This window comes from Podarcis raffonei, chromosome 10 (genome assembly GCF_027172205.1).
Source record: "Podarcis raffonei isolate rPodRaf1 chromosome 10, rPodRaf1.pri, whole genome shotgun sequence".
NCBI classification, from domain to species: domain Eukaryota; kingdom Metazoa; phylum Chordata; class Lepidosauria; order Squamata; family Lacertidae; genus Podarcis; species Podarcis raffonei.
In genome coordinates this window covers 35943056-35955149 of record NC_070611.1, presented here as the reverse complement: position 1 = coordinate 35955149, position 12094 = coordinate 35943056, and the positions used below count along the sequence as shown (strand labels likewise).

Genomic DNA, 12094 nt, shown 5'->3' with positions numbered 1-12094 from the left:
TAAACAGGAAAAAAGAGTAGCTATCTCCCTACAGAAAGTAATTCTTTCTCTTAGGTCAGATCCCCACCGTGCATTTAAAGCACAACGACAACACTTTAACAGTCATGGCTCTGTCCTCATCCCAGAATCCCGTGGACGGTACTTAGTTAAGGGTACTGAGAGTTGTACGGTGACCCCCATTCCTCTCCCAGAGCCACAACTCCCAGAATGGGGTAGCCATTGTGGATCTGTGAGGGGAACAGGGGGTTAGAATACCTATGGAAAGAAAATGCCTGCAACACTTCCCCAATACCATTTAAAATGTTGAGAATATGAGTAAAATGAGTACGTGTGTATGTGTAAAAATATATCTATATTCATATTCAATTGTGTTTGCCTTTGAGTGGAAGAGGCTTTGGTGTGCAACAGAGCTTGCCCCTCCCCCCGGGAAATAGATTTGGGGTGCACCTGTGGCAGCTGGAGAAATGCATCACCCTCCCCCCGAAATGCATCACCCTCCCCCGCGAAATGCATCAGCCTCCCCCCGAAATGCATCACCCTCCCCCCAAAATGCATCACCCTCCCCCCAAAATGCATCACCCTCCCCCCCGACTCAAGCAACACACTCTGATCACACTTATTTCAAACCTGATTGTCTTGAAAGTTGTAATCCAAAGAATACTGAATTTTTCCTAATTTTTCCTCCTCTTTTGCTTCTTCTTTTTCTTCTCCATCTGTCAGCCCTGTTTCAGCATCGTCATCCTTTAAGGCCTGCAAAGAACAGGGGCAACAATAGAAGTAATTAATAGGGCTACTGTACTTTCCAAGTGAAGCCCTGAAAAGCAGGCAGTGGCACTCAACCCTTATAGCGAAAGCCATTAAAAGCAAGCAGGATGGCACAAAGTCATATATGCTGTTGACATATATATATATTCAGGCTACTTTCATTGCAGAAATATCATCGTCAGCAAGCAGCAAGGAAGCAATGGAAAAAGGGGGAGGGAAGTGTCTTTTGAGGGTATTGCAAGCAAGAATTGTTTCAAAGTCTGAAACACAAAGAGAATGTCAACGTGTTGTTGTTGGGGTGGGTTTTGTTTTTGGGTTTTTTTTTTGCAAAATCTTTGATTGAATCAAATTGCTTTGTCCAGAGGCAAGTGTGGATAAACATGCTATTAAAGAGGCAAGGTTGCACAGTCATTCAATTTAAAACAGTTGTGCATGCTGTGAATTATTTGCAGTAAAGCAAAGTGCTTCTGTAGAATTACTGCTATTTAAAATGTCGCTATGTGACTTCTTCATAAAATGAGATGCCCAAACATTTCAATTTTTACTCTCGGTTCATGATGCATATGGAAGCAAAGGTATCACTATGCCATTAGCAAATGCATGGTCACAGAAAAGAAGACCCTTTTCGTTCTCTTTTTCTTTTCAACTGTTCTCAGTTTAAAGCCAGGCTGAACCAACTTGATTTAAATATACATTGACGTTAACACAATTATGGACAAATTTGTTGGCCAAAACAGCAGTTGTTTTAAAAGGTAGCGGCAGTGTTTACCAACAGAGAAAATAACAAACTGAAAGCATTAATTAGTTTGATATTAGAAAGCTCAAGTTTGCATCATATGTAATTCTAGTAGAGCAATCCTATGTGTAACCTACTTAGGAGCAAGCCCCACTAAGTTCAATGTGATTTATTCTGAGGCAAGTGTGCACAGGATTACATCATAAAGCCCTAATCAATTCAATTGGCAATTGTACAATGCTTACCTGGGAAACCCTATCAATTAGATGAACTTACCTATGAGTAGACATAGTTAGGACTGTGATGCGGTACTACCTTTGACTAAAGTAAAGCGAATTGCAGCACACTCTTCTCCATTTAACTTTGATGGGAGTTACCCTAATATAAGTCATTATAGGATGGCAGCCTGAGTCATGGCTAACTTTAGTTGGAGTGAGCATCTCAGCATGTAACTTTTCATTCAAAACAAGTTAAGTGTTTTCTTTGGGTAGGAACTGAACCATAAGTTGCATGATCATATTAAACAAAGGCACTTGTCTGCTGGGCCACCATGGAAATTACTTACAGCACAGTGCACAGCAGCAATGAATTAGCACCATCTAATTTACTCGTAACTGCAATTTGAGAATTCAATCCAATCACAAATTGATGCCCTTGCCTTTTCCTAATAGAAAATGAGCTTAAAACTTTGGAAAGGTAGAGCATATACCCCAAAGTTTGGGGAGATGGTATATAAATTATCCCATTCCCATATAAATAAATAAGACCCCAGCTCAGTTTGCTTTCATTCATATATATATATATATATATATATATATATATATATATATATATGTCAAAGATCAGATATCCCACACTTGCTTAATGAATTATACTAAGAAAAAGGGTAGATTAATTCATGTTGGCAGAAGCAGGCAGCATGCTGGGGTGGCTGTACTCATCTGACTCATCCAACCTCTGGTTGGTTGTCTTGCTGCTGCTGCTGCCTAACAGCACGTAAGGAGGAAGGGGTGATGTGGCAGCGAGGTCAGTGTGGTGCAAACACATTGTGTTATTCTCCTATTTGGATTTGCACTGTGCCAGCCTGGATGCTGCCTCACCCCTCTGCCTTCTAGAAAGTAGCAGCAACATAAGTGATCGGAGGTCAAATTAATCTGCAACTGGCAAATAGGGTTTTATTTATTTGTTCCATTTATCAATAGACATTAGGTCAGGGACCCGAGATCACCAGCCATGCTGGATGGGGGCTAAAGGCCACAGACTGGTACTGTTCTCTGCTCTGTTGAATTGCAAGCATCTCCCCTCACACACTAAAACGGGGCATCATCCTGAGTGCAAAGTAGGTCTTTTGTGTGCAGAAAGAGGTACTTTTAGCAGCTGCATTCATAACATGCAGATGCAGTGGCAGAAAGCTTCACCGGTTTGAGCTAAGATTAAACATACATTAGAAGGGTGAGGTGAAGCTACCACCTGCAATCTATTTCCCACAGTATACTGGCAGTTTTCTTGTAGTATTCCAAGTGTACCCCAGCTCAGAGTTGGAAATGGCTAGTGTACACTTACATCCTCATGGCTAGACATCGAAAGCAAATTTCTCAGTTACATTTATTTGAGGAAGTCTTTTGACGTACCAAATTCAATACCCTTAATGCTAGCTGCTAAGGGACAACAGCATCATGTTTTGTGCCTGGTTTGAGGGCTTCCCTTAAGCATCTGGTTGGTGTGAAAGAAGATGCAGGCCTAAAGGGACTTTTTGACTGATCTGATAGGACTTGTTTTTTTGTTCCATGCATTTGGACCTTTCCCTTCCCTTCCTACTCCTGAAACCTGTCAATAACAACTCTTATAGATGTGACCAAGAAAGAAAGTGATTTCATTCCATTGTTGATCTCCTGCATACATAGTTTTGTTTTTTCACACATTCTATCAATAGAATTTGTTAAAGAGGAATTACTGTCGTCTTTTTAAACAGCTGCATGTTTCTTGTAAATTCCCACTTACAAATTTATTTTCAAGTTGTTTCCCCCACACACCACAGACCTTCAGGGGAAAAACTTGAGCAGCAGATTGGTCACCTGCAACCCAGTTAAACCAAAGAGTTTGGATTTAAGCCAATTTGGTCTCACTGAAGTCATATATCCCATCTCCAGGTGATCATCCAATTGGCTAATTAAGGACACCTATAATACCACTAAAAAAATCAGCCATGGGTAGTGGGTAGTGTCGGATTTACTTATAAGCTAAACAAGCTATGGTTTAGGGCCCCATTCTCTTGGGGTCCCCCAAAATTTTTCACTATTAATATACTTCTTCTTAATTGTATTTCAGTTCAACAATTACTTTGATAAAATACATATTTTGTTATGTGCAAATAGCTTTAGATACCTATTAGGTCCATAAATTACCATATAGCACATATTCAACATAAAAAACAGTGGTAATTTGTTGTTGACAAAGAACAGCTAGACATATAAAGGGCCCCATTACCTTCAGTAGCTTAGGGCCTCATCAAACCTAAATCCAGCCCCGGTGGGACCTGACTGCGTAGAGCAGTGATGAAGAACTTGTGACCTTCTAACTGTTGTTGCCCTCCAACTCCGTAGACAGCTGGATTGAGGCGGGTGATTCTTTTTAGATTTGTCAGCAGCCTTCGATAGGGTCGACCACAAACTTTTGGACCACTGCCTTGCTGATGTGGGGATTCAGGGTACAGTCCCACAATGGCTGCGCTCCTTTATCTCAGGTCGGGGACAGAGGGTGGTGCTAGGGAAGGAGGGCGCAATTATTTCCCCGATGCTTTTCAATATCTTTATGCGCCCCCTTGCCCAGATTGTCCAGAGTTTTGGGCTGGGTTGTCATCAATATGCTGATGACACCCAGCTTTATCTGTTGATGGACGGCTGCCCTGACTCAGCCCTGGACACACTGACCAGATGCTTGGAAGCTGTGGCTGGATGGCTGCTTGGGAGCTGGTTGAAGTTAAATCCTTCGAAGACAAAGGTCCTCTGGCTGGGTTGGGATGACATGGGTTTTGGGGGCCAACTCCCATCTCTTGCAGGGGCTCAATTAGTGCCAGCGCCTTCTGTCAAGTGCTTGGGTATAACCTTCGATGCCTCCCTTTCCATGGAGGCACAGGTTGCAGCCACAGCAAAGGTGGCATTTTTCCATCTCCGCCGTATCAAGCAGTTGGTCCCTTACCTTTCTGACCCTGATCTGGGCACAGTGATCCGTGCAACGGTCACCTCCAGGCTTGATTATTGTAACTTGCTCTACGCGGGGCTGCCCTTGAAGCTGACCCAGAAACTCCAGGGGGTGCAGAATGCCACGGCGAGGCTCCTTACGGGGTCCTTGCCGCGGGACCACATTCATCCAGTGCTTTACCAGCTGCACTGGCTCCCGGTGGAGTACAGGGTCAGGTTTAAGGTGCTGGTCTTGGCCTAGGAACCTCGTACCTACGGGACCACCTCTCCTGGTATGCCCCACGGAGGACTTAAGGTCCACAAATAACAACACTTTGGAGGTCCCGAGCTGCAAGGTCGTTAGATTGGTCTCAACTAGGGCCAGGGCCTTTTCAGTACTGGCCCCGACTTGGTGGAACGCTCTGTCAGAAGAAACCAGGGCCCTATGGGATTTGACATCTTTCCGCAGGGCCTGCAAGACGGAGCCGTTCCGCCTGGCCTTTGGTTTGGACTCAGTCTGACCCTTATGTTTTCCCTCCCCTTATGTTTTTGATTTATGGGCTACTATTAAAATGAGGCTGCATTTTAAATTGTAATTTAACTCATATTTTAATTAACTGTTTTTTTTTTTTTTACGTTTTATTGTAATTTTATTGGTGTTAGCCGCCCTGAGCCTGGTTCTGGCTGGGGAGGGCGGGGTATAAATAAAATAATAATAATAATAATAATAATAATAATAATAATAATAATAATTATATCCAGCCAGCATAGCTGGTGAAGGACAGTGCTTTTTTCTGAGGGGACGCAGGGGTACCCATACCCCTTAACGTTTTGTGGATATTTGTACTTTGGTCTATTAACTGTATTTATTTTTCCTGATTTCAACTCTAAAATGGTGATTTTCTTGAGTCAAAAGGAGAGTCCCCCTAAGCACTGGTGAAGGACGATGGAAGTTGAAGTCCAATAACATTTAGAGAGTCACAAGATCCCTGTCTATGGCACAGGTAAAACCATGTCTGGAAGAAGTGATAAATGAACATGCCGACATGGCTTGACTATAAGTACTGTGTTGTACATTGATTGTAGCCATCCTGCATCAAGCATAAGGATCGGACAGTAGCTTCAGCAGCACCACGTCAGAAAACTCAACATTTTGCTGACATTATAACAGTTATGCTAGAAGTTTGCAGCCTTATCCTTGTAAGTAGCAATGCAGCTGGCAAATATCTGCCCCCCCGCCCCCAGCAGGTGAAAAGCACCAGGAAGAAAACTCAGCAACATACTATCACAGTTAGTGGCATAAACGGTGCCAAGTCCCAATGTCCTGATCTAATCAAGAGACATATTTTCTGTAAAATCAAAGTATCTAGCAAGTGAGAACATTTCAGCCTGATGTAATTTTAATGGCTGAGATATTACATCTCCCTCTCCTCTAACACTTTGTGACCTAATAAAAGATCGAGACCATTGCTGCAATTATTCTTCAAGAAATGGGACTAAATTTTTGATAATTTTTCAGTGCCACTGTTCATCACTGATATAATTAAGTCGACTCCTTTCCCAAAGGCTGAGCTTCAGCAAGGATTCTGATGTACCAATACATTAAATTCAGAGTCATTAAATCAGAACTTATTAGAGTGTTTCTCGGGTTGAATGTTCACCCCTTCCCACTCTTCTTACATGGGGTGGAGGAAATGGCAGCAGAAAATTATAAGGAGACACAGGAGGATTGCTGCAGACTGATAAATTGCAGCAGTGAAAGTTGTGATAGGAAGATGCTTCAAGAAATAATGGACCAAATATTTTCCCAGATACAGCAACATATTTCCAGAAGTCAGTTTAATGCAGTTCAGGGTTGCAGAGGAACTGCCTTGGAATCCTACTCATGCTTACTCAGAAGTAAACCACAGTGAGTTCAGTCAGGCTTACTTCTATTTAAGAAGGCAGAGAAATGCTGTCTAAAAGTGCAAATGTGAGATATATATATATAAAACAGCACAAGATATGAAGCACACTGTAATTGAATAAGATTGTGATCTTTTTAAAGCCAATAGGAAACAATTTTTTTACTTCTTATGTTGAGCAGTTTTGGTAACTTTGATTTTATGCAAAAATGAAAGAAAAATATGTACATTATTTTCTGTGCATATCAAAACTTGAGCTTTCTAATACCTTCAGGCTTAGTATATATAGAAAATTGAGGGTGGGGTTTGAAATATAATCCTGCAAAAGAAAGAAATCAATTTGGTTCAGCCTCTTGATGTGTGTCAAAGCTATGTATAAATCTCAGCTGAGGAGCCAGAGCTGTCAGGAGACTAAATATATCAGAGCTTTAGTCTAGGTGTGTCCAAAGAGCAAAATAAACCTACCGCAAGTGACAATCCAGAACAGTCATGAGACACAACATAGATAAGGAGGACATAGAAGGAAGAAATAAAAATTAAAACATCCACACACAAAAACATTAGTCAAACCATGGAGAAATGACCATTTACATAGATTGTACATTTGCTGTTCAACACCTTTACATAATTCAGATTGCAATCCTATGCACAATTTACCTGGGAGTAAGTTCCATTGAATTCAACAGGACTTACTTCTGAGTAAACATGCTTAGGATTGTGCTGTGAGACCTATGATCATCCACCCTTTACTTAAGTACGGTAGTTATTCCTCTAGATACTGATAATATTTTCTATATACATAAAAGTTTTAGGTTACAATCCTACGCATTCTTACCTAGGAGTAAACACAGTGGGACTTACTTCCAAGTAAAAATGTACAGAACTGCATCCTCAGGCTATAATCCTATCACATAATTAGGAGAAATCCCTATTGGACCAAGAGGGACTTACTCCTGAATAAACACATATAGGATTACGCTGTGGCAGACCACAAACCACTTACACCAGAATCCTTGGAAGTACAAAAGCTTACATTTTGATCCTAAATACATTTACAGTCCTAAGAAGCCTCACTGATTTTAATTAAGACAGTTGTCAAGGACCCTTGCTCTGGAACTGAGACTACAACTGCAAGAGAACGATATTGTTATAAGGTAAGAGCACTTCCTGCCTGTGTTCATCTCATATATTTTTTTAAAAAACTAGTCTAATACATGTATTTATTTCTTTAAAATTAGCATGATTTCTTTAAAATTAACAATGTGCAAGACATTCTGTAAAACGCAAGTGATATGATCTCTGTCAGAGAGGTAATACAGATGGGATAATGGTGAGCTGTCAGGATATGGTGAGCTGTCAGGTATGATAACATAAAAGCAAAGAGGGGTGTGTGGATTGCTGGAAGATTAATTGGCTCCATATGCTGTAAAGGGGAATCTATAGCAGGAACATCCAACATGGTTCTCTCTAGCTGTTGTTGGACTACAAGGCCCATCAACCCCCTACTAGCATGACTATACATCAAGGATGATGGGAGTTGCAGTCCAACAAGATCTGGAAGGCACCTTGTTGGCTACTTCTGACCTATAAGAATAGGAATGATTTCCTGGCAGAATAAATTTAGCGGAGTGAAGGCAGGAAAGGGAAAAGAGAACAAAACTATTCAATAAGGGCCGGTCTTACCAATCCACAGAGCAAGGCTGCTGTCTCAGGCAGCTGATTTTGAGTATCGCAAAGGAGCAGCAAACCACTGGTTATTTAGTGTGTAATTACTGTGTTTTTCACTGTCATAGATAGTGGGAGGTGCTTGTGGGATTTTTTACCTCAGCTGCCAATATGTGTTGACCCACCTTGGGTACTATGTACACATTGACCAGGGGTGGGCAGTGGAGTGGAGGGTAGGAGCAGATATTTGCTGCTCTGCCACAAAAAGGAAAATGTCTTAGGCCAGTCCTGACTGGATTAGTGAACAAGAGTAAGAAAAGGTAAAATATGAATTCAGAAGAACGGATGTCTATAACTATAAGAACTGGGTGTTTGTGGTCATTGCAGAAAATTGGGGAGGGAAGAGATTAAGAAATGGGTCCTTTTGAATAAGATCATTGTCATAGCACTTCTTGGAGTTGCAGCAACTGCTTGTGCTGTCTGTTGTTCTGCTGCCACACCCCCACATGGCTCATGTGAGACCTAAAATGGCACACAGAGTACAATGCGGTTTGACATTTTGCAGGCTGCTCTGTGTCCTGAAAAGCCTACTCTTGCTGCAGAGTGTAAAAAGCTGGTTTGCACTGAACTCTCCTGGACTGTCAGATATGACGTAAACACCTCAGCATGTCGCAGTGAGGGAGGTCAGGACGTAATGGTGGTTCCTTTGCCAGAGAGGATTATGAAAAAAGTTGAAGGTCTATCAACAGTTTGCTCACATGGGCCTTGCAGCCCCTCTTATTTTAATTATGAGCTTCCAGGCTAGAAAACTGCATTATTATTATTTTTTGGTACAGTGTTCTTGATGCAAATGCGAACCTTTGGATAATGAAGGTTATGGCTTTGGATAATGAAGGTTACTACTCTGAATATATATGGTACATAAAATGAAGAGCATGTAATTATATATGTTAATAAATCTGTGTGTACCATCAACTTAAACTTGGTCACTTAGGATACATCACAAAGAAGACTAGAGCTGCAATTCTACATCCACTTACCTGAGATTAAGCTCCAGTGAATTAAATGGGACTTACTTCTAATTAAACATGTATAGAATTTCAATGAACGCTTATGCATATAGACAAAAGGGGAAAACAATTTGTGAATAATGATTCTAGTGATTTGGAATTTGGGTAATGAGACAAATTGTCTCTTGCCCAATAAGAAGTGCTGAGCAAGTGTTGACACGTCCATGAAGTTGGAAAGAGCTGAAAAAACTACTCAGCTGATTCCCAACAAAATCAGCACTGACTTCAGCAGGATTAAATGGCTGTTGGTTATTCTCTTGCAGAACCAGTGTATGCTGCAAGTGTAATAGCTCCTTCTAAGTGCATAAAAGCATAAAAGTTACATTTAGTAACTTTAAAATGGGCGTTTCTGGTGTTCCAGAAGGAATTGGAGCTTTGCGAATATAACTAAATTCAGTTTAAAAAGTGAAACAAATACACCTAAGATTTGAAATATCTTACATTTAGGGTTTAGCCTGCCACAGTTTGAACTGTTAATGTTTCTAGTATCAACCCAAAGGTGCATCATTAGCTTTGTGGGATATGTGTGTGGGGAACATGGTAGAAAACATACAGCCCATGGAGTTTATGAAAGACCCTGGGAGATGCGGGACTTCTAAAACACGTTGTTATTAATTTACGTGCCTGCAAGCATAACACTATAAAGCCTGGTTCAGAATTATGGTTTAGAATTGAAAACTTTAGAAGAGCAACAATGAGCCGCAGCGAGACTGAGCTTGTGTACCCCACCTTCCTTCTCTTTCTCCTTCACATGCCGGACAAAATGAAAATGCCTGCCTGCATTTTGGAACAAACCAGGGTTCTGCAGTACTATGAAACACAGGAAACTGCTGTTTGCTTTACTAACTGGAGTTGAATCACGGCTACAGATTTCATTGTATTAAGTAATTTTAGCCCAAGATAAAATCATATTATACTTATTTTATTGTGTAACGTGGAACTGTAGCTTCTATTAAAGCAAAAGCTGGAACCATGCCTCTCCCCCACATAATGGTGTATGATGGGGAACATACCTGAAATTTATGGCAATTCTATAATGATATCTTCTAAACACTATACTTCAGCCTTTGCCATCCTGGTGGATGTTTTGGATTACAACTTCCAACAGTCCCAGCCATGGGAGTTGTCCTAAACATCTGGAAGGTACCAGGTTGTTGAAGGCTGCTTCAACAACTTTACATAACAAATTTTTAATCTCTCTTTTAAATTACTGATAGCATCCATTGTGTAAAATAACCGAAAGCAGTTTTATTCAGCCTCTAAGGATCCACATTTACCTTTTGCCCTGCTCTTTGCAAGAACAGGTCCACACTTTAATGTTCTGTGTCTGAGTGCTCTTTCTTTTGCCCCTGAGCTTTCCCCACGAAAACCCACTCTTTAAAACTGAAGCACAAGAAACAGCAACTTGGGGTTTTACGCGAATTCCCCATTTGTTCTTATTTAACTTTAAGAAAGGGGGAGGAGAGCATTTGGACACAGAGTTTTAAAGCGTGGACTGTGGGAAGTGTGGAGGAAAGGTAAGTGTGGATAATCCCTAAGATTTATTTATTTCTTGCATTTAACAAGGAATTAGCAACAGACTTTAGACTTCTGGCTTCAGTGGAAGAGGCTTCTACCAAATTCTGTATGAATATACTAAAACATACTCATATATTTGAAAGTTTTAACAGTGCTATTATCACTTTTTTGGTCATTTATCCAGGCCAGAACAAATATAATGAAGAACACTTAATATATAATAGAATCACAAGGAAAATATTACATAATAATACAGAACAAATTTCACAAAAAAGATAACAAAATGTACACACAATTTATCCTACAAAGAAATGACAGATTGTTACCATTAGTATAATTATCAAAGCATAAAGAGACTTTTCTATGGATCTTATAGTAGAGCAGTTTCAAGTTATTTCTGTCCTCAAGTGGAAAGGTTTGATAACAACTGCCATAGTAAATTCAGCAATTAAGAAGGAGCAAATCACAATTAGCATGTAAATGAGAAACAAAATACTTTGCTGAAGTGAAATTAAAATATCTGCTAAATCATGCTTTTGGAATGAAACTTACTGATTAAAGTTATTCTAGAATTTTAACTTATTCCGTGCCATGTCAATATAGTTTTGCAGTTATTCTGTGAGATAATGAATGGTGGCAACACAATCTAGCTAGCAAGGGTCAGGGAGGAACTAAATCTAGAAGAGTTATAGAATTGCCACCATCCAATGTAACTTTCTAAGCCTTTCTAGGTAATATCTGGTATAACACAATCTAAGTATTCCCAAACTCTGCTTCACACTGATGACTATTACCACTGGGGCTTGGAAAACAGTGCATTACTGCATTATACTATATCGGGGTAGACAAGGAGGTACCCCACTTTCATTATTTTCTATTCCATTCTTCCCCTTCCTCTTCCCATGGCCCTGCCCCTGTCCCAGCCCCCTTCTTTCATTTTCCCACCACCACAACTCTCCCTCAGAACACCCTTTGCTAACTTTGTGGAAGAGGTTATATTTTGTAGAGAATGATTTGAGCATACCCAAGCCACTTCTCCTTGCCAATTAAAAACAGGAATTTTCATTACTTCAGTGTCCTAGTCCAAATATAAAGGGAAGGACAACCTACAGAAGGTTTGGATGGAATTGTCTACATTTCCCCACCCCCTTAGTGAATTTTCTCACTGCATATGCTGTGAATAATATTTCCTCTCTAAGAAGCAGAATCATGAACCAGCCACTTCAGAGACTACCATGAGTGGAACTTATCCATAAC

At 40.5% G+C, this 12094-nt stretch overlaps 1 protein-coding gene across 4 annotated transcripts in view; it reads right to left on the bottom strand.

Moving 5' to 3' along the window:
- SYT1 (synaptotagmin 1) overlaps positions 1 to 12094 on the bottom strand; it is a 330364-nt gene that overhangs the window by 84166 nt on the left and 234104 nt on the right. For 3 of the 4 annotated variants that reach the window (XM_053404640.1, XM_053404642.1, XM_053404641.1), the window contains exon 5: positions 628 to 750. In XM_053404640.1, the coding sequence (XP_053260615.1) occupies positions 628 to 750 (123 nt within the window). The remainder of the gene's footprint in view (positions 1 to 627; positions 751 to 12094) is intronic. The other variant, XM_053404643.1, reaches the window with a different exon arrangement.